Source organism: Spermophilus citellus, assembly GCF_964194105.1.
Source record: "Spermophilus citellus genome assembly, chromosome: 1".
Taxonomy (NCBI): Eukaryota; Metazoa; Chordata; class Mammalia; order Rodentia; family Sciuridae; genus Spermophilus; species Spermophilus citellus.
In genome coordinates, this window is record NC_138182.1 from 245,208,554 (window position 1) to 245,233,478 (window position 24,925).

The window sequence follows — 24,925 nt, forward strand, 5'->3', positions numbered from 1 at the left end:
ATATTGGTCTGTAGTTTTCTTTCTTTGAAGTATCTTTGTCTGGTTTTGGGATCAAAGTGATGTTGGCCTCATAGAATGAATTTGGAAGAGCTCCTTCTTTTTCTATTTCTTGAATTAGCTTGAAAAGTATTGGTATTAATTCTTCTTTGAAGGTTTTGTAGAACTCCGCTGTATACCCATCCGGTCCAGGGCTTTTCTTGGTTGGTAGTCTTTTGATGGCTTCTTCTATTTCTTCCTTTGTTATTGGTCTGTTTAAATTGTGTGTGTCTTCCTGTCTCAATCTGGGCAAATCATATGCCTTAAGAAATTTATTGATATCTTCACTATCTTCTATTTTATTGGAATATAGGGTTTCAAAATACTTTCTACTTATCTTCTGTATTTCTGTAGTGTCTGTTGTGATATTGCCTTTTTCATCCCGTATGTTAGTAATTTGAGTTCTCTCTCTTCTTCTTTTTGTTAGCATGGCTAAGGGCTTGTCTATCTTATTTATTTTTTCAAAGAACCAACTTTTAGTTTTATCAATTTTTTCAATGGTTTCTTTTGTTTCAATTTCATTGATTTCTGCTCTAATTTTAATTATTTCTTGTCTTCTACTACATTTGCTGTTGTTTTGCTCTTCCTTTTCTAGGTTTTTGAGGTGTTGTGTGAGTTCATTTATTTGTTGGTTTTTTCTTTTTTTGAGGTAAGAACTCCAAGAAATGAATTTCCCTCTTAAAACTGCTTTCATTGTGTCCCATAGATTCTGGTATGTTGTGTCTGTATTATCATTTGACTCTAAGAATTTTTTCATCTCCTCCTTTATGTCTTCTATAACCCATTGATCATTCAATAACATACTGTTCATTTTCCATGTGATGTAGGATTTTTCCTTCCTTCTTTTATCATTGATTTCCAATTTCATTCCATTATGATCAGATATGGTGCATGGTAATATCTCCACGCCTTTATATTTACTAAGAGTTGCCTTATGGCATAATATATGGTCTATCTTTGAGTAGGATCCATGTGCTGCTGAGAAGAACGTATATCCACTTGATCATGGTTGATATATTCTATATATGTCGGTTAAGTCTAGGTTATTGATTGTGCTGTTGAGTTCTATAGTTTCTTTATTCAGTTTTTGTCTAGAGGATCTGTCTAATGACGAGAGCGGTGTGTTGAAGTCACCCATAATTATTGTGTTGTGGTCTATTTGACTCTTGAACTTGAGGAGAGTTTGTTTTATGAACGTTGCAGCTCCATTGTTTGGTGCATACAAATTGATAATTGTTATGTCTTGTTGGTGGATGGTTCCTTTTAACAGTATATAGTGTCCTTCTTTATCCTTCTTGATTAACTTAGGTTTGAAGTTGATTTTATTCAATATGAGTATGGCCACTCCTGCTTGCTTCCGAGGGCCATGTGAGTGGTATGATTTTTCCCAACCTTTTACCTTCAGCCTGTGTATGTCTTTTCCTATCATATGAGTCTCCTGAAGGCAGCATATTGTTGGATTTGTTTTTTTGATCCAGGTTACTAGCCTATGTCTCTTGATTGGTGAGTTTAGGCCATTAACATTTAAGGTTACAATTGAGATATGATTTGTACTTCCAGTCATGCTTCTTTATTTATTTATTTTAGTTTGGCTAGTTTTACTTTTTGGTTATTTTCATCCCCCTTTACTGAGATACCTCCTGATGTTAGTTTTGGGCACTATTTTTCAATTCCTCTTCTTGTAGTGTTTTGCTCAAAATGCTTTGCAGTGCTGGTTTTCTTGCTGCAAATTCTTTTAGCTTTTGTTTATCGTGGAAGATTTTAATTTCATTGTCAAATTTGAAGCTCAGTTTTGCTGGATACAGTATTCTTGGTTGGAATCCATTATTTTTTAGCATTTGAAATACATTGTTCCAGGATCTTCTCGCTTTCAAAGTCTGTAATGAGAAATCGGTCGTTAACCTAATTGGTTTACCCCTGAATGTAATCTGCCTCTTTTCTCTCGTAGCTTTTAATATTCTCTCCTTGTTCTGTACGTTGGCTATCTTCATAATTATATGTCTTGGAGTTGGTCTATTATGGTTTTGAATGTTTGGGGTCCTGTAGGCTTCCAGGATTTGGCAATCCATTCCATCTTTCATCTCTGGGAAGTTTTCTAGAATTATTTCATTTAATATGCTGTCCATTCCTTTGGTTTGAATCTCTGTGCCTTCTTCTATCCCTATGACTCTCAAATTTGGTTTTTTTATGACATCCCATATCTCTTGAATAGATTGCTCGTGGGATTTAAGCATCTTTTCTGTGTTGACTATATTCTTTTCAAGTTGATAAACCTTGTCTTCATTATCTGATGTTCTGACTTCTACTTGATCAAGTCTATTTGTAATATTCTCGTTTGAGTTTTTAATTTGGTTTATAGTTTCCTGCAATTCTAGGATTATTGTTTGATTTTTTTTAAGATCTCTATCTCCTGGTAGAGCTCGTTCTTTTCCATTTGAATTTGTTTGTTTAATTCATTTTCAAAATATACTTTTATTGCTTGGACTTGCTGTCTCATGTCTTCTCTAATATTCCTTTCCATTCGAGTTAGGTATGCCTTGAGTTCTTTCCCTATCCCTGCTTCTGATGTTTCTATGTCCTCCTGTAGAATTGAGTTGTCTTGCATTGTTTGTAATCCTTTTTTCCCTTGTTTTCTCATGTTGTCCACATTACTTTCCAGCTCTATTTGATTGTCGTGTTTCTGCTCTCTTCTATAGATTAGTTTTATTTCTGTATTACTCTGATTTCTCTCCTTTGTGTTGTTAAACTATGCCTGCTAATGTGGATTCCGCTGGGAAGGAATTCCGACGTCCAAGCTCCAGTGACGACACTACTCTGCTATGACGGGACCCAGGCTCCTTGCCGGGGTGTCCTAATGGGGGGATGTGACTGGACTGTCTCTGTTTGGTTTCAGCTCCTGGTCGCGGCAGGCGGGCGGTCTCCAGCAGCCCAGTATCACAGGCTGCGGGCAGGTGATCAGTCGCCAGCGGGTGGGCGTTTTCCTACCGCCCAGTTACGCGGGCAGTGGGTGAACTGTCACCGGCGGGCCTGCAGTTTCCAGCCGCCCAGTCGCGAGGGCCTTGCCTCTAGTCCCCTGGTTTCTCCTGCTAGTCTTGGTTTCTCCTGTTTTGTTGTTGCAATCTGTCGGAGAGTGGCGGTGGATACTTCAGCTCTCCAAGATGGTGGCCGCTGATTCATGAAATTATTCTTTATGAAAATACAGTAGTGGGTACATGACTATGCTAGTCAGTTTTCCTCTACTATAATAAAGACCTGCCGTGCCGTGCTGCTCCGATCGGCCAGCCCACAGCGCCGCAGTCGCCTCTACCCGACTTCCATTTTCTCTAGCCTTAAAGGAAAACCAGATCAGCTGTTTTGCTTGCGCTCCGGCTCCGCGGCCCCCTCCCCAGCTGCTGCTCCTGATCCCGGGGGCCTCTCCTCTAGCCTTCCATCTTAACTAGAATCTCCCCCATGTCCCAGTGAGCAACTAACTGGTCAGTGAGGACTTAGACACTCTTTAGAAAGACCTAGAAGGCCCAAGGCCTGCCATTTTGAGCACTGATATTGTTATAAGCCCATTAGATTAAATGCACATCTAAAAGACATTATTCTGTATTTTAATGCACAGATGCAGGTCCAGAGAGGTTAAATGAGTGGCATGCAGACCACAAAGCTGAAAATTGCTTGCGTTTACATTTGAATTCAACTCTCATTGATCCAAGGCTCAAAATCTACTACACTCTTCTGCTTTCATTTTCATATTAAGTGTCCTTTTCTTCCTTAGAGGAATAAGAGCAGTAATTCAAGCAGTTGGAGCCAAAGAGTTCCTCTCAGTAAAGTACTATACAAGAAAGCTCTCATGAGTGCCTGGAGATGTGGGAGATGTGGGTTCTGTCCCCAGCTGTGCTACCAACCAGCCCTGCAATGGGGCGAGGGCAAGGGTGCATCCATTCCCAACTTCTCTAAACTTTCAGCAGCCTCTCAGATGTAAACTTTAACGCATCACAGAAAGGTCAGTAGGGCCCTGTCCTTAGAGCCAAATCCCTTTTTAGTATCTGACAAAAGTTCTTTGTAGTTCCTTGGAAATCAACAATCTGAGATACAGAAGGTTTAGATCTCTGCCATCGGTGGATGTTGTAATATTGTCCCTTCAAATAAAAGCATTACTCTGAGAAGTTCTAAGATTTGAAACCACATCTACCCATTCCTGGGTGACACAGGATGACAGCCTTGTTAAAGGCCCAAGTTTGAAGCTGTGGGAGTGGGAGGTAGTTTTGGGAGGAGGGGGATAGACTAACTCAGAATAGGAAAAAAATCACTTCTTGATTTTAGAGTCCCCAAGACATTGTGGGTTGGTCCCTGTCCCTCTGCATATGTGGGTCATCAGAGAATAGGGATTATTGGTCCCTTCTTGAAGCTGATATAGTAAAACACTACAGGAGTTCCTTTAGAAATTACTTCTAAAAACAAGGTTTTCTCTGATATAACCACAGTATAATTTTCACAATTGTAAAATTAACATTGCTATAAATCTATTGTACAATTTATAGATCTTATTCAAATTTCCCAAATTGTATTAGTAAGTGTCCTTTATAGCAAAAGAGAAATTACACACAGCATGAAACATAGCATTTAGTTGTCAAGTTTCTTTAGTCTCCTTTAATAAGTAGAAACACTTCTCAGTTCTATTATATTGTCTTTTATGATCTTGCCTTTTTAAAATTTTTTTAAAGGCTACAGGCCAGTTCTCTGCAGAATGCCCTTGAGTTTGATATTATCTGATATTTTATCTGATGTTTCCTTGTGATCACATTCAGCATGTGCATTCTGGGCAGGAGTGCCATGGGAGCTGGTTGGTTCTTCTCAGAGTTTCCTATCAGCAGGCTTTGATGTTGGCTCTGTCAGGGAGTGAAGACATTTATTCATTGCTTGGTGGAGCACCACCTTTTGGGTTTCTCCATTGAGCAAGTGCTTTTCTCCCTATTGTGATAAATCAGTGTCTTGAGGAGACACTTTGTAACCATTTAAAAATCCTCTTTCTCATCATGCTTTAGCCTGTTTTAGCAATCATTTTAGGATCTTGCCTAAAACATTATGGCTGTTATAGTTGTCAAATGGTGATTTTTCTCATATTGTTTTCCTACTATGTTTCTTAGTTGGAATTCTAAATTGGTTTTAATGTTATTCCAGAAAGACCTTTTCTCTAAAAGAGGAAAATATCTGGGCTAATGTAAATTCAGAGGATAAAAACCTCCCCTCCCTTCTTAATCCTAGAGCTCAGGTATTCAGCTAAGTGGCTTATCCATCCATTTTTAATACAGTGGACATATGTAGAGCTGTTGGAAGCTGTTCCTAAGGCCATTTTTCCATTTGAGGTGACAAAATCCCCAACCTTCTCTGAGATCCTTCTCTCCTCGGGTTCACTCCATACTTTTTGTCTCATCAAGTCCTGGCCTCCTTCTCTCTTTCTGGGCCCTTTCCAGGAACTGCTGTGGGGCTGAGTTGCTATTAGTACCACACACACGCATACCCACCTGCAAACCCGCATGCTCACATACATAGCCCTTAGAATCCGGCTCCTGAATCTGGAGAGGCTAAAACCCTCTTCTCAACATTAAAGACTCTATTCCCCTGCAGTCCTCCTTCAGGGTGTGACTGGCAAGTGGGAATCCCACAGTCACTCTTATTCCTCTTCACTTCAGCACTTTCTATCCAGTCTTAAAATCCAGATGCTCAAGATCCCTCTGATTCAATTCTCTCACTCTCCAGTGCAAAATGAGTCAACATTTCATTTCTCACTCTTGAAATGCTTCTTCAAAAATGGAATTTCGATGAGACTTCTCCTCCACTAGACTCCTGAAATATAAACCATATCTAGGACTCTTCTCCAGTTATTTTTCCTTGGAACATTTTATTATTTCAATAAAAAAGTATATATATATATATATATATATATATATATATATATATATACACACACACACACACACACACACACACACACACACATATATGTGTGTGTGTGTGTGTGTGTGTGTGTGTGTGTGTATTTAGGAAAGCTAATTGTTACTTACATCTAAGTACTAATGGACAAGAGTGACCAATTTTCAAGAAAATCTTTCCTCCTGGTTAAAATACTAGTTTACTTACAGTTATAAGAAATTGGACTTCTTGGGTTGGGATTGTGGCTCAGTGGTAGAGTGCTTGCCTAGCATGTGTGAGGCACTGGGTTCAATCCTCAGCACCACATAAAATAAATAAATAAAGGTATTGTGTCAATCTACAACTAAAAATATTTTTAAAAATAAAGAAATTGGATTTCTTTTGCTTTATGAAGCAGAGCAGGGACCTTTTAGGAACATCCTCAGGTCCAAAATTCATGGCACAATCTCCTGTTTCTGCGAGGAGGAATATGTTTATGACCTTTTGTCACAAATCTGAAGCTAGGAATAAAAATGGTAGGACTGTTAAATAAAGAAGTCTCATTTTCCAGGAACTTCTGTGGAGCTGAGTTGCTATTAGTACCAGAAATGACCATCTCTGAAGAAGATAATAGAGTTTCCAATTTCCAATCCAAATTGGATTTCTTTTAATCAGAGTAATTCAATTTCTCATAAGCAATCTGTTCCTTTCTGAGGAAATGTGGAGAGATGGTGATTTCTCATCCCCATTTAAAATCCCCCAATGACACCATCCTTGCCTCATCCTTGAATAGTGTAAGGAACAAGAATCTCCTCACCAACAGTTTTGGGGCACTCTGGGACAAGGAGCTTACCTTCCATAGACACTCACTTCCTAGAACTTTGGTTCTGTATATATCCACTAAACTAGCACTGAGCCAGAGCAATACATATTCAGAGAGCCAGACTTCTGTACTTCATATATTGACTGATGCAGTAGACTCAATAGTTCTGTAAATTATATGATAGTTTATCCTGGGCAGTTTTGACCTGGGCACTAATGAGACCCACTTAAATTTAGAATCCCCTTGATTTGGAAAACAAGTTACTATCTTTTCTGTGTCCCTGCTTTACATGGATATGTGCAATTATTTGAGCCTGAATAGAGTAAGCCATGAGAAGATCTTATGTCCTCCAGGTAGGGTACATATTAATCCTTGCATCATCCTGGAAGCTAGGGGATAATTTTTCTTACTGTTTGTCTAGGTCAGTGAAGGCCTGATATTATACGAGCATGTGGATCGAGTGAACACAGGCTGGACTGCAGAAGACTCTTTCACATTCATAGCATCCTCCCCACCAGCAGCAGCTCTAGGCCCCAAGGAGTTCCGCATTAGCATTTCATATGAAGTTCATGAGCCTGGTCGGCAGAGTTGCCTGCTCGCAAACACAGGTAATGCTACAGGATATGGTCAGTACCTTACCTATATTAAAATAGGAACAATTGGAAAAGAAATCTTTCACTTTTGTCAATGCTATGATGCCAACCTTTGAAATAAAACTAATACAGTTATAACAATCTGTTATTTTGTTATATGTCCTCTTTCTCTGAGCCTCTTCAATTTCCTCTCATAACCTTAATGGCTGTATTGGGGAAAGGATGGCAACTTGGCTTTAAAGAATTTTATTTATACCTCTGAAAGGGGACTTCACAATGCCCGTGACTGAAAACTGTTGATAGGAAATGAAAATGACAATTTAGGTAAGTTTTTGAAAGGAAAGAGGTATTGAAAGCTGCATTTGTTTCCATAGCAAGAGAAAGTCCAGTAGTAGATAAGTTAGGAAATTACCACTTAGTAAGTGAATCTAAAGTTTTAGGGCATATTACTTGCCTGAAATGTTTTCCTAATTGTGTACCTGTGAGTTTGTATTTAAAATTCATTTTTTTTCACATGCCTTGGGTAGAAATGTTAATTTAGGTACATAAACAACCAAGTGTTTAGAATAATCTAGTAGGAGAAAGTGATTTAGAGCCATCATCTGAATGTTCTAATGAGATGTCACTTTGTTCTTTATGTTTTAACAGGAGCTGCTGTAAAAGAGGGAGACAGAGTTCTAATTGACCAATCTAAGTTAGATGCTTCCAACCTCTTATTTAAATTACCTGAATCTCAGCGTTCTTCCTATGAAATTTGGTTCCAGATTATATCTCTTCCTTATCATGGAACCATTATGGTTGGAGAAAGAAATCTTACCAAAGGAAAACCTAATTTCTCCCAGTCTCTAATTAATAAACTTAGAATCACATACCTTCACGATGACTCTGAAACACTGGCTGATAGTTTCACCTTTGCTGTTTGGTCAAATGAAAACCAGAAGTCTGTCACCAAGCCGGAGGCTGACTTTATTGAGGAGATGTTTAACATCACCATCACTCCTGTGAATGACCAGGCACCAGAATTAAAGACAAAAGGACTTCGGTTGAAAGTTCTGCAAGGCAGTAGGGTGGTTGTGGGACCTGAAGTCCTAAAAGTGGAAGATCTAGACAGCCCTCCAGATGAGATCAGATATACAATCATCCGTAACCCCAATAATGGCTTTTTGGCAATGACTTACCCTCCAGACACACTTGTTTGTCAATTCACCCAAGCTGACATTGATAACTCTCAGGTGTGGTTTACACAAGATGGAAGCCTATCCCCTGGAGTGTTTTACTTCAGTGTGACTGATGGTGAACACCACCCTCTCTACAAGCTCTTCCACCTGGACGTCATTCCCATTGCCATCACCCTCATGAACCTCACAGACCTTCTTGTCCTACAAGGGCAGACAACGGTCCCCATCACCAATGCTCACCTGTCAGCAGTGACAAATGGAAGGAGCCCTCAGATCATTTACCGAATAACATGGCCTCTCCAACATGGGCACCTGCTGATTGGAAATCAGGTGGTCAGCAGCTTTGGACAGGAGGATTTGGATTCAGGAAGACTCTCCTACCACATGACAAACCTCACGGCCTCAGAGGACCAGTTACGGTTTTCACTGTTTACATCAGAATGCAACCTGACAGGACAAACCCTGGGTATCAGAGTGCAGCCGTTATTGAGGGTTACATCAAATCTGAAAATTGCCAACAGGGTGGCTCATCAGCTGAGAAGAAAGGACCTTGATGCTACTGAGCTTGCTAACATGACTAACAGTGATCCCAAATTTGAAGTGACAGAACCCCCTGTCCACGGAAGACTTATACGAAGAGTGATTCACAGCACTGTAATGGAAGATGCAACTCTATTCACTCAGAGGGACATTGACCAAGGGCTATTGATGCTCGATCCACATGCCAATCTATCAGGCACTGATATGCTGAATGATTCCTTCACTTTCTTGCTCAGGGCAGATCATGTACAGCCAGCAATCGGTCACCTCCCCTTCACCATCATGCCACTTGACCCCTGGCTTTTGCAGACTCTTACATCAGATGTTCCTTTACTAGTCACTGGTGATAACCTCGTGACCTCAGTTCTCTTGCAGAAAAAGCCTGTGGTTTCTTCAGGACCCGTGGCACTGAAACAGATGGAAACTCTGGGGAAGCTGACCCAGGCTAGATTGCACAGAGCAGACCCCTGGGGACCCTTCAGTGGTGAAGAGCCAAGTTTGGATGACAAGGTCTCTCCTACCACTAGCATTTGGCCACCAGCTGCTACCAAAGCCAGCTCTGGGGCACCCACTCGGCTCAGAGAAAGCAGTTACCCACTGATCGTCATTATACCCTTGGCTGCAGTATTCCTTCTGCTAATGGTGACTGTGGTGGCCTTGTGTGTCTGGCTGCTGGGCCAGAGGAAAGAAAAGGCAAAACCTCTTATCGAGCCCCAGGCCAACCTAGAACCCACAACCCCAAGTTGTAGGCCAGAAAGGAGTATAACAGTTCCTGCCGTCACAGTGACACCCCTCATGAAAAGCTCCAGCAGTCCCCCAGCCAGTCTTTTCAGGGCTCCTCCATGTGAACAAATGGCCTCTCCAGTGGCTGAACCAACAGAAAGATGTGCTCCTTGGGAGACGTGGATGAACCTGGATCCCGACATGATCAAGCTCTGCCGACAAACCAACCCAACGCTGAAGCACAACCAGTATTGGGTCTAGATTGGGGGCTGTGTTTCTTATTGACCACCTACATGTACCAGGTACTAGGATAGGCACAAAAGAAAGAAAGAAAGAGAGAGGAAGGCAGGGAGGAAGGAAGGAAGGAAGAAGGAAGAAAACCAACCTGACCTTGCTAGCCACTCACTGTCATGACCCTAGGGTTGGTGGGTGTTTATTGGAACTTCTGAACAGCACTCATAGGCTTTCCATGGCAGGTTTTGTATGACCTCTGCTGGACATGATTCACCCAGTATTCATAAGCTTTTGTCAATATTTAAACCTTTTACCAAGATGTTACTGAATGTATTGGCCCCACTGAAAAGCAGCAGTCTTAATGGGACATGGAGTTAAAGCTTTGAATATTTTTCATTGAGGATTCGCTCTGAGTGAGTCAGCAGGAAGTGCAAGAACCGCCTCAGCAGTAGGAGAGACAATTTATCACCCCAGTGAGTCTGTTTATGTGGTGTTTTTCTGCAGTGCCTTCTCCATGGGGTCCCTAGTTTTGTTTTCCTATTGCAGAAAATGCGGTGATGATCCAGATAATGGATCTTCCTTTGAAGATATTCACTGCATGCTTTATATTTCACCAAAGATTTTATCTTTTCTGACTTGTGAAATCAAGCCTAACAGTAGTAGAAATACTATTAGAAGCTCTAAGAGAAAAAAGTTTGTTAAATGCTTTTGTGACCTTCAATTTGGCTTTACTTTTTAATGAATAGAAATAATGACAAATTTGTATTTGAATTCTCTAATTGCACTGACCAAATATTAGTTTCTGCAATTGTAAAATGAAGATATTAGTACTTGTATGAGTACTTGCTTTGGATTTCCAATCACAAGACCTTCAATATAAGTGGTTTATGTTGGGGATTGGCAAATTTTTTTCTGTAGAGTAACTTAATAAACATTTTGGTTTTGTGGGCCCCAATCAGTCTCTGTTATTCATTCACATTTTTTTTTTAAATCAGCCTTTGAAAAATGTAAAAATAATCCTTAGTTCTTGAATTTTCCCTGTAGACCATAATATGCCAATATCTCAATTAGCATTCTGGAAGTGTGTGGTCCAAGGCTGGCTCAGCAATTCAAGGGTGTTATCAAGGATGGAAGCTCTTTTGTTCCCTCTGCCCTACCTTCCTCAGCATCATTCCTTCCTTAGCATCTCACTCTTTTGTGCAGTTCTTTGTGCTTGTCAGATGGCTGCCAAAACTCCAAGCAATACAGTCACATTCAAGACAAATCACAGTGGATAAGAGAAAGGACAAAATGACTTTTTCTCAGAGGCTCTTATTTTTCTTTAAATTTATTTATTTATTCTAATTTGTTATACATGACAGCAGAATGCATTTCAATTCATAGTACACATATAGAGCACAATTTTTCATGACTCTGATTGTACACAGAGTCACACCATTTGTGTCTTCATACATGTACTTGGGATAATAATGTCCATCTCATTTCACCATCTTTTAGAGAGACTCCTATTTTACTTGTATTATTATTTTAATCTTACAAGGAGAATTCCTCCCTAATCATTTATTATTCTTTTTGTGGCTCATTGCCTAGAATTCAGCAACATGATTTCCAACTCTCCACCAATCGTCCAAATACCAGCAAAAGGAAGTGAGATTCTCATGACTGATCATCTCTGCTGGGCCTGAGAGAAGATCCACCACATCTGAGATCAGTGAATCACTAGCTCAGTCCATGGTGTAATTAGAGAAGGATGAAGGGGATCACAATTAGATTGGCAGTGAATTATGTCTATTAAAATACTTCTGGGGTATTAAAATACCCGAGAAACGGGCTGGGGATGTGGCTCAAGCGGTAGCGCGCTCGCCTGGCATGCGTGCGGCCCGGGTTCGATCCTCAGCACCACATACCAACAAAGATGTTGTGTCTGCCGAGAACTGAAAAATAAATATTGAAAATTCTCTCTCTCTCTCTCCCCTCTCTCACTCTCTCTAAAAAAAAAAAAATACCCGAGAAACAAAAACTTTGATCATTCAAATTGGATTCTAATATTACCTTTTCATTTAATAATTTTCTTGAAGCCAGAGGCTGGTATTCCAGGTGTGGGGCTGGAGGTGGAGTGGGCTATGATGGGGGTGAGTGTGAAGGAAGATATGTTCCCAAGGGTCATTTGGCAATGGCTGGGGACAATTTTGATTTCCAAAACTGCTGGGAAAGGGAACTTCTTGCATCTACTGGTTAGTGGCTCTAAATATCCAACAATGCACAAGACAGCAAAGAATGATCTGGCCCCAAGGGTCAAGGATGCCAAAACAAGAGATGCTGGCTTAAGTCATACTGAAGAGTTTCTTGCATACCCAGGGAAGGTTTAATAAGCTCATTATAGACTCTAGGCAAAAATTTTGCTTTAAAAACAATGAAGTGTGAAAATTCCACAGTAGGTTTTAAACTCTGGCTCATGGTACACATGAACATTTTTTTTTTTTTAAAGAGGATGTCTTAAAAACCAAACAAAACCTGACAGCAGATTCATTTCTATATATCCTTTGTCCAAGGAAAAGATTTTGCCTATGTTAACAGGTCTGGAACACATCAGGAGGGGGAAAAAAAATCGAGATAGGATGTTTCCAAAAGATGAGGTCAAATTGTCCCCAGAAGTCTGATGCTTCTGATCTGTTTCATACAGAAAGTTCATTCTTTCACCATCTTTATTTTCTGCTTCTCTAAGTAGTATTTCCTTCCCAACCCAGTTTTAACTTCTCTTGTGAAAACAGATTTCACAATATAGAGAATAGGCATAGTATGTTTGAGCCTAGAGATAGCCCCCCACATCTTAGATCCACGTCCCTGGCCATGGACATCTGAGGCTGAAGAAAACTTCTCTACTCTTCTTCCAAAAGTGTTCCTCTCCTGTGTGTTTGAACTTCTGAATTCTAAGTTCAGTATCCCCAATATTTTTGTTTTTAGAAAAGAGGAAGAAATAGAGTATTAAATCAAGATTACTTTATCTGTGTGCAACTCAGAATTGTTCTTGAGCCTGTTCTAATCCAGGCCCACAGAGGACAAAGATTGGCTGTGTGCTGGCTTCTGCACACAATATGGGAAGGCCTAAGAGTATCTTAGCATTCAGTGCATGGGTTGTGCTCCCTCTTGACTGGATTAGGAGAATGCCTTATCTTTGTGGAAGAGCCAGTCATCCTTGGCTCTGTGAGCATGTTGTTTTCTTTCTTGCTTCAGTCATAAGATATTTGGAACTAGGAGTATAAGGCTGGCCAAACAAAAATGTCTGATTTCTTCACCTCTTTTTCCCCCTGTTGATTTTTTGCAACTCCAGACAGATAACATTATTGCTCACATTGGAAGGAGACATATACAAACACTTTAAGACAGTCATTCACATTCTTGTTTCTGAGTGTTCCTACAGCAAGAACAGTGTGAGATCCAGATGTCAAACTTCAGTGATTAATCAAGTAATTAATAGAGAGTTTGGAAAGTTTTTTTTTTTTTCCAGAGACTCTGGAATATTCTACGGGTTTGCAGATGGGTTCAATTAAAAGGAAACAATGTCTACCATTTGGTGCTGGCTCAAAGAAAGCATAAAATGAAAAGTTTTGGCATAGCCTTGTGCAGTATTAAAAATTCAAGTTTGGAAATTGAAAAATCAGTCTGAGATGGTTTCTCCCATATGCAGAACTGTGACTGAATAGTTTCAATTCTTTGTCATAATGAATTCACTGATGCTTGACAAATGACTGGTAAATTAATATGTGCATACCAGAAGTTAGAATCAGAAGAGTGGCTAATTTTGCATAGGAGACTTTTGTTTGAGGTGGGCTTGGAGTGGAGGATTTCTTATTTTTTTTCCAACCTCCAAAATTTTAATATTTTTAATATTGGGGGTTTTGGCAAATTCTTTTAGGGTTCCTCCTTGAACACCTGGATGCATTTCCTCATATTCTTGCATTAATTAGGTGGGATGGGGGTGACACATCCTACCCTCTGGTTCTTTCGATTTCTGGGGCTGAAATAGACACATTGGAAGGAATAGGAGGTGATAATACATATCGGGTAACAATCCCTGAATTTGGGGATGGAAGTGGGCTATTCATCTTCTCCATCTTTCAAAGGCATTGTAATTATCATTGAGGTCCAGCCCTGTATACGGAGAGGCATGAGAGATGAAAGTGGGCACAGATCCCACTGTTTGGCACACTGACTGATGGGTCGTTTGGTTTGGATGCTTTCTTTAGAGCACCATTGGCTGTTTAATGGAGTCCTGGAAGAGGCCACCTTTTCCAAGAGATCCACAAACATTTATTAGGCACAAAATGCACTTGAGACACTACTAGATTCTCCCCCTGGGCTGAACTGCAAGATGCTGTGTTGTAAGAAGCTTTTTGGTGATTTTTCAAGAATCACATGGGGCATACCAGGAAGATGAGTGTACAGGAGAAACAGAACAAAAAGAAACAGAACTTAGAAAAGGGTTTTGTGATTGCACCCAAAGTGCTCAGAGGTGTGTGCTGCCCATTCAATGGTGCAGTAAGAATTAGGGTGCACGCTGGCCCACTGTGGCATGTCTCCCAACCTGTACTTTTCTCCACCTAACCTTGTACTACCTGTCCCTTGGTTTCTGCCACTGGTGACAGGCCAGAGTGGTTAAATAATGGATTCTGGGTCTGTTTGGGATCCTGGCTCTTCACTTCCTAGCAACAAATAATTACTTAATTTCCTTGAGGTTTCTTCTCCTCAGCCAAAATGAGGATAATAATTATATTGGCACCCACACCTTGAGGTTTTGTGATATAATCACCTGATGTTCATGGGATGATAACATTTTTAAAGCATTTTCAGTGCATCAGGCACTATACCAACTATTACAAAGTGGAGTTTCCTGTGGGTGATTTAGGAATAGATGAGGTGTTTTAAAGAAGGAAAATTCCCAGATGCTCAAAATACCTGGCATGGATGGCCTTTTCCTTGGTCCTTGGATGGAGACTTGGTAAGAAACAGGATGAAGGGAAGAACTCCAGGAACACTTTCAAGCAGCAGACTGAAGCTCAGAGGGATTGACAGTTCTCTATCTCATGGGAAATGATGAGACACTGGTACAAGGCCCAGCACCATTCCCTTCATCTGGCAGGGATTTAATGCATATATGTCAGGCTCTGGACTTGGAAACTTAACCTGCTTGTATTTCTCTCCTCCCAACCCAGCAAATTCTCAGGCATTCATGGATTAATTTTTTAGTTTATTTGTTTTGTTTTGTTTTTTGAGACAGGAGGTCATTAAGTTGCTCAGGATGTCCTCAAATTTGCAATTCTTACCACCATGCCTGGCTTCTTTTTAATTGTAGAGTTGACAAAAGACTACCATTCCAAAAATTTTAAAATATCCTTAACAAAATAAAAAAGACTACCAACCATCACCATACTTTCATTTTCAAAGTGAAGGCAGGTCTTAGAATAAAAAACTTATGGAGGGGGAAAAAAGAACCCTATATGCCCATATGCAAATTTTTCTCTTTTGCCTCAATTTGACCTTGGCCAGGGAAATCCCTGGCACCCACAAATTCGAGGCGGAGGAGGGCAAGGGGGAGGGTGGGGACAGGTGGGGGGCTCTGGAGGTTGTATTTGTGGGTGTTTTTGTTAGAACAGAGGCAGAGGTTGGAGAAGAGTGGAACTCATCCTCCTCAGTGCTGATACTCCCTGAGAAGATGTGGTCTGGAGCCCTGGCATGTTCTTGTGTGTGTGTGTGTGTGTGTGTGTGTGTGTGTGTGTGTTGTATTAGGAAAGATATGGGGATGGGGTAAGTTGGCTACTTAAGTGTCCAAATGAGGCCAACTTTGTGGGCATGCTACCTGTGCAGTCACACAGGACCTGTTCTCAGAAGTTCCTTGGATTTGGTGTCACCATCTTGAAAGTCCAAAAATTTTGAACAGCAGGCCCTACCTTTTCTTTTTCACTGGACTCCATAAATGATGTAGCCAGTTGAGTCCTGACAGAATTCAGTTGATAGTTGCATCAGACACATTTTAAGCATTGTTTCAACTTCAACTTTGCTTCTTATTCTAGCTATAGCTTGACTACCATTACCAAGCATGTTTGCAGCTAAAACTGAGTGTGTAGCATGCCACCCAAGTGACATCCCGGGACTCCTCTGACTCCAGAGCCTGCCTGCGGAAACTTGTGCTTGCACAATGCTTGAGGAGGGAGAGTTCATTCCCCGTGGAACAGCAGGTGGATCCTATGGATAGGATAAATGCTTCCTCATTCATCTCTCATGTAAACAGTTCTAAAATGCCGTCTATGAAGGTCTCAGAAAGATCTGAAGGTTTTTGAGCATGTGGACTCTTCCTAACCTATTTATTGTCCCTTACAGATGACTCTTTGCTTTTAAGGATATCTGGACTAAGGCAATAGCTCATATTTTCTCTGTGTTATGTGCCCAGGGCCTAAAGGCCCTGTGGTCAGGAGTCCATTGCCTCCTGGCTCTTGTATGTCCCTTAGCATCACTTGCCTTCAGGGTCCCCACCCCATAGGCCTTTTATCTCCTGCAGCTCAAATCTGCTGAGGCATTGCCCTCTGTCTGCAGTTGAAGCAAGGCAGGCTAGTGTTCCTGGGAGGCTCTGACCCAAGGCTGCTTCTGGAGTCACTCTGAGTAACCTGGCTTCCACAGTACCCCTTCTGGTTGAACATTTCTTTACTGTTCACTGTAGTTTCTCTGCTGGTCATGGCAGGTCCCTGAAAGAGCAACCCTTTTACCACAACTTTTAGCAGGACCAAGATTTGCTGCATTTTGTAGTATTCTAGAAAGTCTTCTCTGCATTTTATTTCAGTGTGGCACATGTCTCTACAAAGCAAAGGTTATGTCAGCATTTTTTAAAAATATCAGCTTTACTGAGATATTTATATCCCATGAAATTTACCCAGTTAAAATACAGTTTTTAGTATATTCATCGAGTTGTGAAACCATTGCCACAATAAATTTTAGAACATTTCTATCACTCCTAAAATAACACTACACCTTAATAGTCACTTTCTGTTTACCCCAGACCTCAGAGCCTTAAGCAACTACTAATCTAACTTTCTACCTTGATGGATGTGCCTATTCTGGATATTTCATATGCATAGTATCATACAACTTATGATCACTTACAACTGGATTCTTTCACTCAGCATAATATTTTCAAGGTTTACCCAGGTTGTAGCACGAATATTTCTTTTATGGCCAAATAATGTCTTATATGGATATGCCACATTTTATTCATCTATTCATCATTTAATGGAAATTTGATCTCCCTTCCTTTTTTGGTCTAATGTGAATAATTCTGCTGTGAACATTTATGTACATATTGATTTCTTTTAGATATATGCCTAGGAATGGAATTGCTGATTCATATGGTAACTCTGTTTGATCACCTAAGCAACTGCCAGGCTGATTTCCAAATGGCTGCCACATTTTGCATTCTCAACAGAAGTTTACAGGGGTTTCAATTTCTTCACATCCCTGCCAATACTTGCTATTGTTTGTCTTTTCTATTTTCTTCATTCTAGTGGGTGTGAAGTCGTATCTGAATGTGGTTTTGATGTGCATTTTCCTGGTGACTAATGGTGATGATGTGTCCTCATGTATTTATGGGCTATTTGCATATCTTTGGAAACTGTTCAGATCCTTTGATCGTTTAAAAAAGTTGGACCATTTCTTTTTCTATTTTGAGGTTATAGGAGACATCTATATGTTCTAGATACTAACTCTTATCAGACATGTGATATACAAATTTTTTCTTCCACTATTTGTGTCTTTTCACTTTCTTGCTATTCTTGAAAGCCCAGAAGCTTCAAATTTTGATGATGTCCAATTTACCTGTTATTTCCTTTTCTTGCATGCACTTATGTTATTGTATCTAATCTAAAATTATGAAAATTTATGTTCATGTTTCTTTAAAGCATTTTCTTATTTTAGCTCTTTCAATTAAATAAGTGATACATTTCAAGTTAATTTTCATATGCGGTGTGAGGTGGAAGTACAACTTCATTCTGTTGCAGGTGGATATGTAGTTATTCTGGTGCCATTTGTTGAGGAAAATAGTTTCTACCATCTAATTGTTTTGTAACTGTCAAAAATCAGGGGACCGGGGTTGTGGCTCATTGGTAGAGCACTTGCCTAGCATGTGTGAGGTACTGCATTCGATCGCTGACACCATGTAAAAAACCCAAACAAATAAAAAATAAAGGCATTGTGTCCAACTAAAAAAATATTTTTAAAAAATGAGCTCAGAAATGTGAGTTTTTTTCCCCCTGCACTCTCAATTCTAATCCATTCACCCAAATGTCTGCTCTTATGCCAGGACCATCCTGTTTCATTACTGTAAGTTTGAAATGAAGGAGAACTCATTGTTTAGCTTTGTTCAAGCTGTTTTGGCTATTCTGGTTTCCTTTAATTTCCACATGAATTTTAGACAGCTTGTCAATTTCTTAAAAGAAGGTAGCTGAAACTTTGGTAGGAATTGCATTGAATCTGTAGATAAATTTTAACAATATTGAGTCTTCTGATCCATGAGCATGGAATGCCTTTCTGTATTTTAGATCTTCCATTTCTTTCAACAACGTTTTTGTCATTTTCAATATACAAGTCTAGCACTTCTCTAAGTATTTTATTCTTTTTTGATGCTATTGTAAATCTATTGTTTTCTTCAATTAATTTTTGTTTAGTACAGAAATAGAACTGATTTTTGTTTATAGATCTTGTAACCTGAAAACTCACTGAAACCTTCTTTACTTTTGTTTTATAGTGGATTGGTTAGGATTTTCTATATATGAGGTCATGTCCTCTGCAAATAAAGATATTTTTACTTCTTCCTTTCCAGCCTTTTATTTCATTTTCTCTTTTCATTATATAGAATGTGTGTATGTATATTTATATCATATATAATGGTGCATTGTAGTTCTACATAATAGTGGGACTTCTTACTTTCTCATATGCATACACAATATAACAACATACTTTCTTGCCTAATTACCCATTAGAACCTTCAGTATAATGTTGAATAGAACTAGTGAGAGTACACTTCCTTCTCTCATTTTTATCTTAAGAGATAAGACTTTCACTATTTGTAGCTATAGGTTTTCCTTAGATACCCCTTATCAGGTTGAGGAAATTCTCTTTCATTCCAAGTTGGTTGAGTGTTCTGTTTTGAATGAAGCAATGATGAGTTTTTGGAACTATTAAAATGGTCAGGTGTTTTTTTGTCCTTTATTCTGTTGGTATGGTGTTTACACTAATTGATTTTTGAATATTAAACCAACCAATTCCTCTTGGTCATGGTGTTTTATACTTTTTATATATTGCTGGATTTGGTTTGCTAGTGTTTTAAGGAAATTTTCCTTGTTGATAATCTTTTTTTTAAATTTTATTTATTTTTTTTTTATTGTTGGTTGTTCAAAACATTACATAGTTCTTGACATATCATATTTCACACTTTGATTCAAGTGGGTTAACCCACTTGTTGATAATCTTGATATTCAAGTCTCTCATTTCAGGGGCATGAGCTCAAGCAAAGAATGTGTGCTGGACAGATATCAAAGACTTTTTATTTAGGAAGGTTGGTTTTATTGTGGAACAGAAATAGAATGGATTTGGACTCTAAAATTGTGGATTTTATGAAGGGGAGCTGAGATATTTTGTCTTGGTTTAGTACACAGATCATACTTGGTAGGGTTGCAGGCTTTTCAATAGGTTTCTGGGGCAGAAATATCTACCAGGACTATACTGAGGGAGTCCACTGTGTAATGTTCTACATCAGGTGGCTGTGTCTGCTGCTCCCCTACCCCAGCACATGCTATATTAGAGTTGAAAGTTAGGTTGTTTTAGCAAGTTGGAAGAACCAGGATGGACTACACAAGTTTGTGTGTTTTCCTTGAGTATGGAATATCCAAACATCACAGGAAGTGAAATGAGCAAAAACAAAGAAAATTGACATCACAGTTCAAAGTCAAGAACTTTTTCATGATAGACTATTTTCAAAGGAAATGATAGAAAACAAGCTGATAACTCTTAAATACCTCACTCACATATTGGGTAGAAAAAAATTAGGATTTGGAAATTGATCAAGGAAAATTTTAGAGAAGGCCATTAGTTTCTGCCATTAGTACTATTCCACCTCTACCTTCAAGGTAAAGGATGAGAATGCAAGAACTTTAACTTAAGCTTAAGTATGAAAGCTTCAAGCGGCCATTGTAGAAAGCTTAATGCATGCCCCTTGCATCTCAGGAAAATAGAATCATCTGAAGGGTGTGAGAGAGAGACCTACTGCTTGTTTCAATGGTGTACAATGGACAGGAGGCCAGTTCTGCTAGGGTCTGTCAGGCCAGTGAGTGAACACATGAGTGTGACCTGTGGATCCAGAAAGCAATCTGATAGGGGTCACTTAGGTCTCATCCAAGAGGTGGTCTAGGGGATCATAGAGACCTAGGACCTAAGTAGAGAAGAGCTAGTGGACTGCCAGATTTCTAGGGGGTGAGCACAAAGGAAGTGACCAGCCAGACAAGGGTTATATTTGCCTTGATTTGTGGATGAGAGGTCTCCAAAATCCCCAAAGAACTGTGTTAGAACTTATAAGAAAGTCATCCTTAAATATCTGCAAAAACAGAGATCACACATTCTAAACCTGGGGCAGTGGTGCTGAAGTTGAAACGTTTTTGCTCCCCAACCTGTTCTCTTGTGCTTAAGTCCTGAGGGAGCTGAAGCCATTATTAGCCAGAGGAGAAAGGACAAACATGAGGAAAGAGAGACCTTTTCCTTCCGCAACTTCAGGCCCAAACTCTATGAGGGGGAGGTGCATCAAATCAAAAACAAGTTCGAAATTTTGAGAACGACATGAGGCTGGACATTTTAAGGCTAACCTGAGATTATTATTACTTAAAGTAATCCTAGAACAATATTACCCAAGAGTGACCAGAAAGTTCGTAAGGATTTCCCCTGCCCTTGATGGAAAACAGGAAGCGTGGCCCTACCGCTGACTGAAGGGACAGCAGGAGAAAAAGGTAATTTTCTGTTTACACTCCATGTCTTGCTTATTCAACATAATGTTTACGTGAGAATGATGCATTTCTGTTTCTCATAATCTTACCTCTTCTGAAGGGTTGAGTGCCAGAGGCCGTTGCCTTTTTTATTTCAAATTTGTTTTCACAAAACAAATCTATCTATATTCTCCTTCCTTAAGGAGTCTTTGTCTGACTAACCCAGTTAGATGCAGCCTCATTCACCAGAATGGACATTTTTCCTTTTTGGCCTCTAAATATCAGAACCACCTCCTCGATGTCTGGGAAATCTCTTCTGTATGAGTCAGAGCCCACATTCAGGGATAGAAACTGAAATGTCAGGCACTCGTATCCCAACCTCCCTGAAGCTAATGTGCAAATCTGTAGCCAAGTTTGGTGACAAGTGGTAATAGCAGAAGCTACATCCAGTTTCCAGGGGCAGCAATGATAGAGAATGCTGCAAGGTGGTGGTGGGGAAGCCTACAACAACGTCAGTGCCCAGTAGAAGCCATGGAATCTCTGTTGGACCAGTTCTGCAGAATGAACTTAGCAACAGTTCCTGGCTTTGTTCAAAACTGATTCTTCAGTGCTTCTGGAGATTCAGTGAGCTCCTAAGTTGTCTTTTTTCCTTATCTTTTTTTTTATATTTTATTTTTTAGCTGTAGTTGGACACAATATCTTTAATTAATTAATTTATTTTTATGCGGTGCTGAGAGTCAAACCCAGGGCCTCACCTGTGCTAGGTGAACACTCTACCACAGAGCCACAACCCCAGCCCCCTAAGCTGTCTTTTTTTCTAAAAATAATTTTAATCTTACAAAGAAGTTGCAAAAGTAGTATAGAGTCCTTATGTACACTTACCCAGCTTCCTTTAAGTCGACATTTTATATAATCACAGTACATTTATGAAAACTAACAAACTGTCACTGGTATAATACTATTTAAACTGCACAGTCTATTTGGATTTCCTCAATTTTTCCACCACTGTCCTTTTTCTGTTCCAGAATCTAATTCAGGCTACCACTTTATTTTTGTTTGCCATTTCTTAGTCTGCTCTAATTTGTGATGATTTCTTACAGTCTTTGTATATTTTAACGAGTACTGATTGGCTATTTTGTTTTCTCTTTATTAGACTGGAGTTATGGATTTTAGGGGGAGATACCACAGAGGCAAGTATCCTTATCACATTATATCAGGGAGTAAATGGTATCCACCTGACTTATCAATGGTGATGTTAACCTTGATCAGTTGGTTAAAGTAGTTTTTCTGCTATAAACTTGCTATTCTTTCTTTTCCATTTTCTCTTATTAGAAGCAAGTCACTAAGTCCAGCCCACATTCAAGGGCCTTCAGGGGACCTAGGTTCCATCTCCTAGAGTGGGCATATCTATATACATACTCAAAATTTTCCTCAAGAAAGACTTGTCCTTTTCCCCCACTGATTCATTTATTCAATTCTCAGTGTGGCACAAGGAAAGGACATTGGAACCCAATGGCATTAAAGATAACCAGCACGGTGGGACCTGAGTGATATTAGAAACTGAGACAAGAGACTATGTGGGTAAAATAAGAGAGGCACTCTCTGTGGCAGACTTTTCTGCCACAAAGTTCTTAGTTTCAGTTTCCTCCTACCTTGAAGCTTCTAGGTAGCCTGAGCATCTCTTCTGTCCCATGCTTCATGACTCTGTCCCTCCAGGACATAACATCATCCAACTACAAGTATGGGTTACTTAGTGCAAATTCTTCAGAGAAAGCAAGTCATTTTCTCAGCTTCAACTACAGATTCATTCTTTCTGGGCCAGTTATCAACTTGAGTCCAATTACTGTGACCAGAAGTAGAATGGAATTACATTGTGAAACGTATGATGGCCTTATCCCCACCTTGTCAGAACTCTAAGATGGTGTCATTCTAAAGAGGAGCATGGTGGGTCAGCACATTAGAATGTCCTGTTGTACAGAGTGTTTGCTTCAGTTCTTCCTAGGATAATAAAGTAACATCGAGATTATGTTTATTTCAAAGTCCACATATGGATTCTACTGCTCAGTACACTCTTCAGTATCTTCTTCATTCTCTAAAATTTTGGAGTATAACCTATAATTTTGTTAAGTAGATAAAGTAAAGCTGAAGTAGTTGTTATAGTTTGAATGTGAGGTGTCCCCCATTGTCTCATGTATGAGACAATGTAAGAAGGCTCAGAGGAGAGATGATTGGATTGTGGGAGTCTTAACCCAATCAGTGAATTAATCCCCCGATGGGATTACCTGAGTGGTAACTGAAGGCAGATGGGGTATGGAGGGAGGAGATGGGCATTGGGGGCATGGCTTTGGGTATATATTTTATCTGGAAAGTGGGGAATCTCTCTCTCTCTCTCTCTCTCTCTCTCTCTCTCTCTCTCTCTCTCTCTCTCTTTCTTTCCCTCTCTCCCCCCACTTCTTCCTGATCATCATGTGAGCTGCTTCTCCACTACCACACTCTTTTTGCCATGATGTTCTGCCTCATCTCAAGCCCCAAGGAATGGAGCCTGCTGTCTGTAGATTGAGACTTCTGAAACTGTGAGTCTCCAAATAAACTTTTCCTCTTCTAAAAGTGTTCTTGTCAGATCCTTCAGTCACAGCAGTGAAAAAGCTGACTAAAATACTAGTTGAATGAAGCATGGGTAGGGGGCTTATCATGTCAACCTCTCTGCCTCACTACCCACTCTGCAGAGGCTGCCAAGATCTCCTCCATGGGTGGACCAGGTAAATGGTTTACTTCTCTTCAACTTGGTTTCCAAGTTGAAGAATGAACAGTTGGAGATTTCACACATCATCTTCCTCTACAAGAATCACTCAGAGCCCCTACCCTAAGAATATCATAAAGATGAATATAGTAGCAGGAAACAGAAGGCACATCCAAACTGGGTAGTTGAGATCCATTTACTTACCAAGTCTATAGAGATGTGAGCAGATGTGAGCAGTTCAGGAAAAGTAAGTATTTCAGGCTACCCCTTCTGCTAGCAATAGCAGGGAGAACTTGAATCAAAAAAAAGACAAAAGAAAGGACTGGTTCCTGAATTTGGAAAGGGTGGCTGAATGGCCAGAGCCACCTGATGGTATCCATAGCCTTTAGTAGCTAGAGGTAGACAACCTAGAGAGCAGAGGACAGGGAGGTGGGGAGCCAACACTCCTATCTCACTCTCTTCCTTTCCACTGATCTCCTGCCAGTGGCTTTCATTGACTGAATCCAGTCAGAAGCCAGAGGGCTGGCTTGCTCTTGACTCAGTCCAGAGAGAGCAGCCCCCCAGAGAAGGCAGCACGGGGAAGGGTGGTTGGTGGGACACATAACAGGGGTCCAGCACAAGTGTGACTAAGGCTGCCTCATCACCCACTTTCCTGACTTGGGCCACCATGCTCTTTTCACCTTCTCACACTGCCACCTTCTTATTTTCTCCTACTCCAAGCTGCCTTTTCCATGTTCCGATGAAGGGGAGCTCAGTTTGCACACCATGAGGATCCCATTCTGGCTTGCACTTTACACAACACTACACGAGAGAAATACCTGAATGTTTTCTGCTTTTCTTGGGTTACCTTCCAGTTCTGGAAGCCTGAAGTCTATTTTGCTTCCCTTTCATCCTGATCCCTGGTGGCCCTGCTTCTAGATAGAGAGCTTTGCCAAGCAATTCCTCCTAATGAGCACAGGAAAGTCCTCCAAAGATATATATTTGGTGCAATGGAAAAAGAAGACTCAAATTGCTTTCAGAGTGAGGTTTGCATTCTTCCTGGAAAGAGTTTTCTTCTCTGAGGCTGCTATTGCCATGGTCAATTGAAAACTAGGAAGCCGCTTTCAGAAATTCTCTCCTATGCTTTGGAATGTAATTGA

General features: G+C 40.1%; 1 protein-coding gene across 1 annotated transcript in view; it reads left to right on the forward strand.

Moving 5' to 3' along the window:
- The window catches only part of LOC308653346 (chondroitin sulfate proteoglycan 4-like), a 69,649-nt gene extending 58,689 nt beyond the window's left edge, over positions 1–10,960 (forward strand). Inside the window, exons 9-10 of the mRNA XM_081301946.1 lie at positions 7,182–7,368; positions 8,002–10,960. Coding sequence (XP_081158072.1) covers positions 7,182–7,368; positions 8,002–10,055 — 2,241 coding nt within the window. The 3' untranslated portion in view covers positions 10,056–10,960. The remainder of the gene's footprint in view (positions 1–7,181; positions 7,369–8,001) is intronic.
- The last annotated feature ends 13,965 nt before the right edge of the window (positions 10,961–24,925 follow it).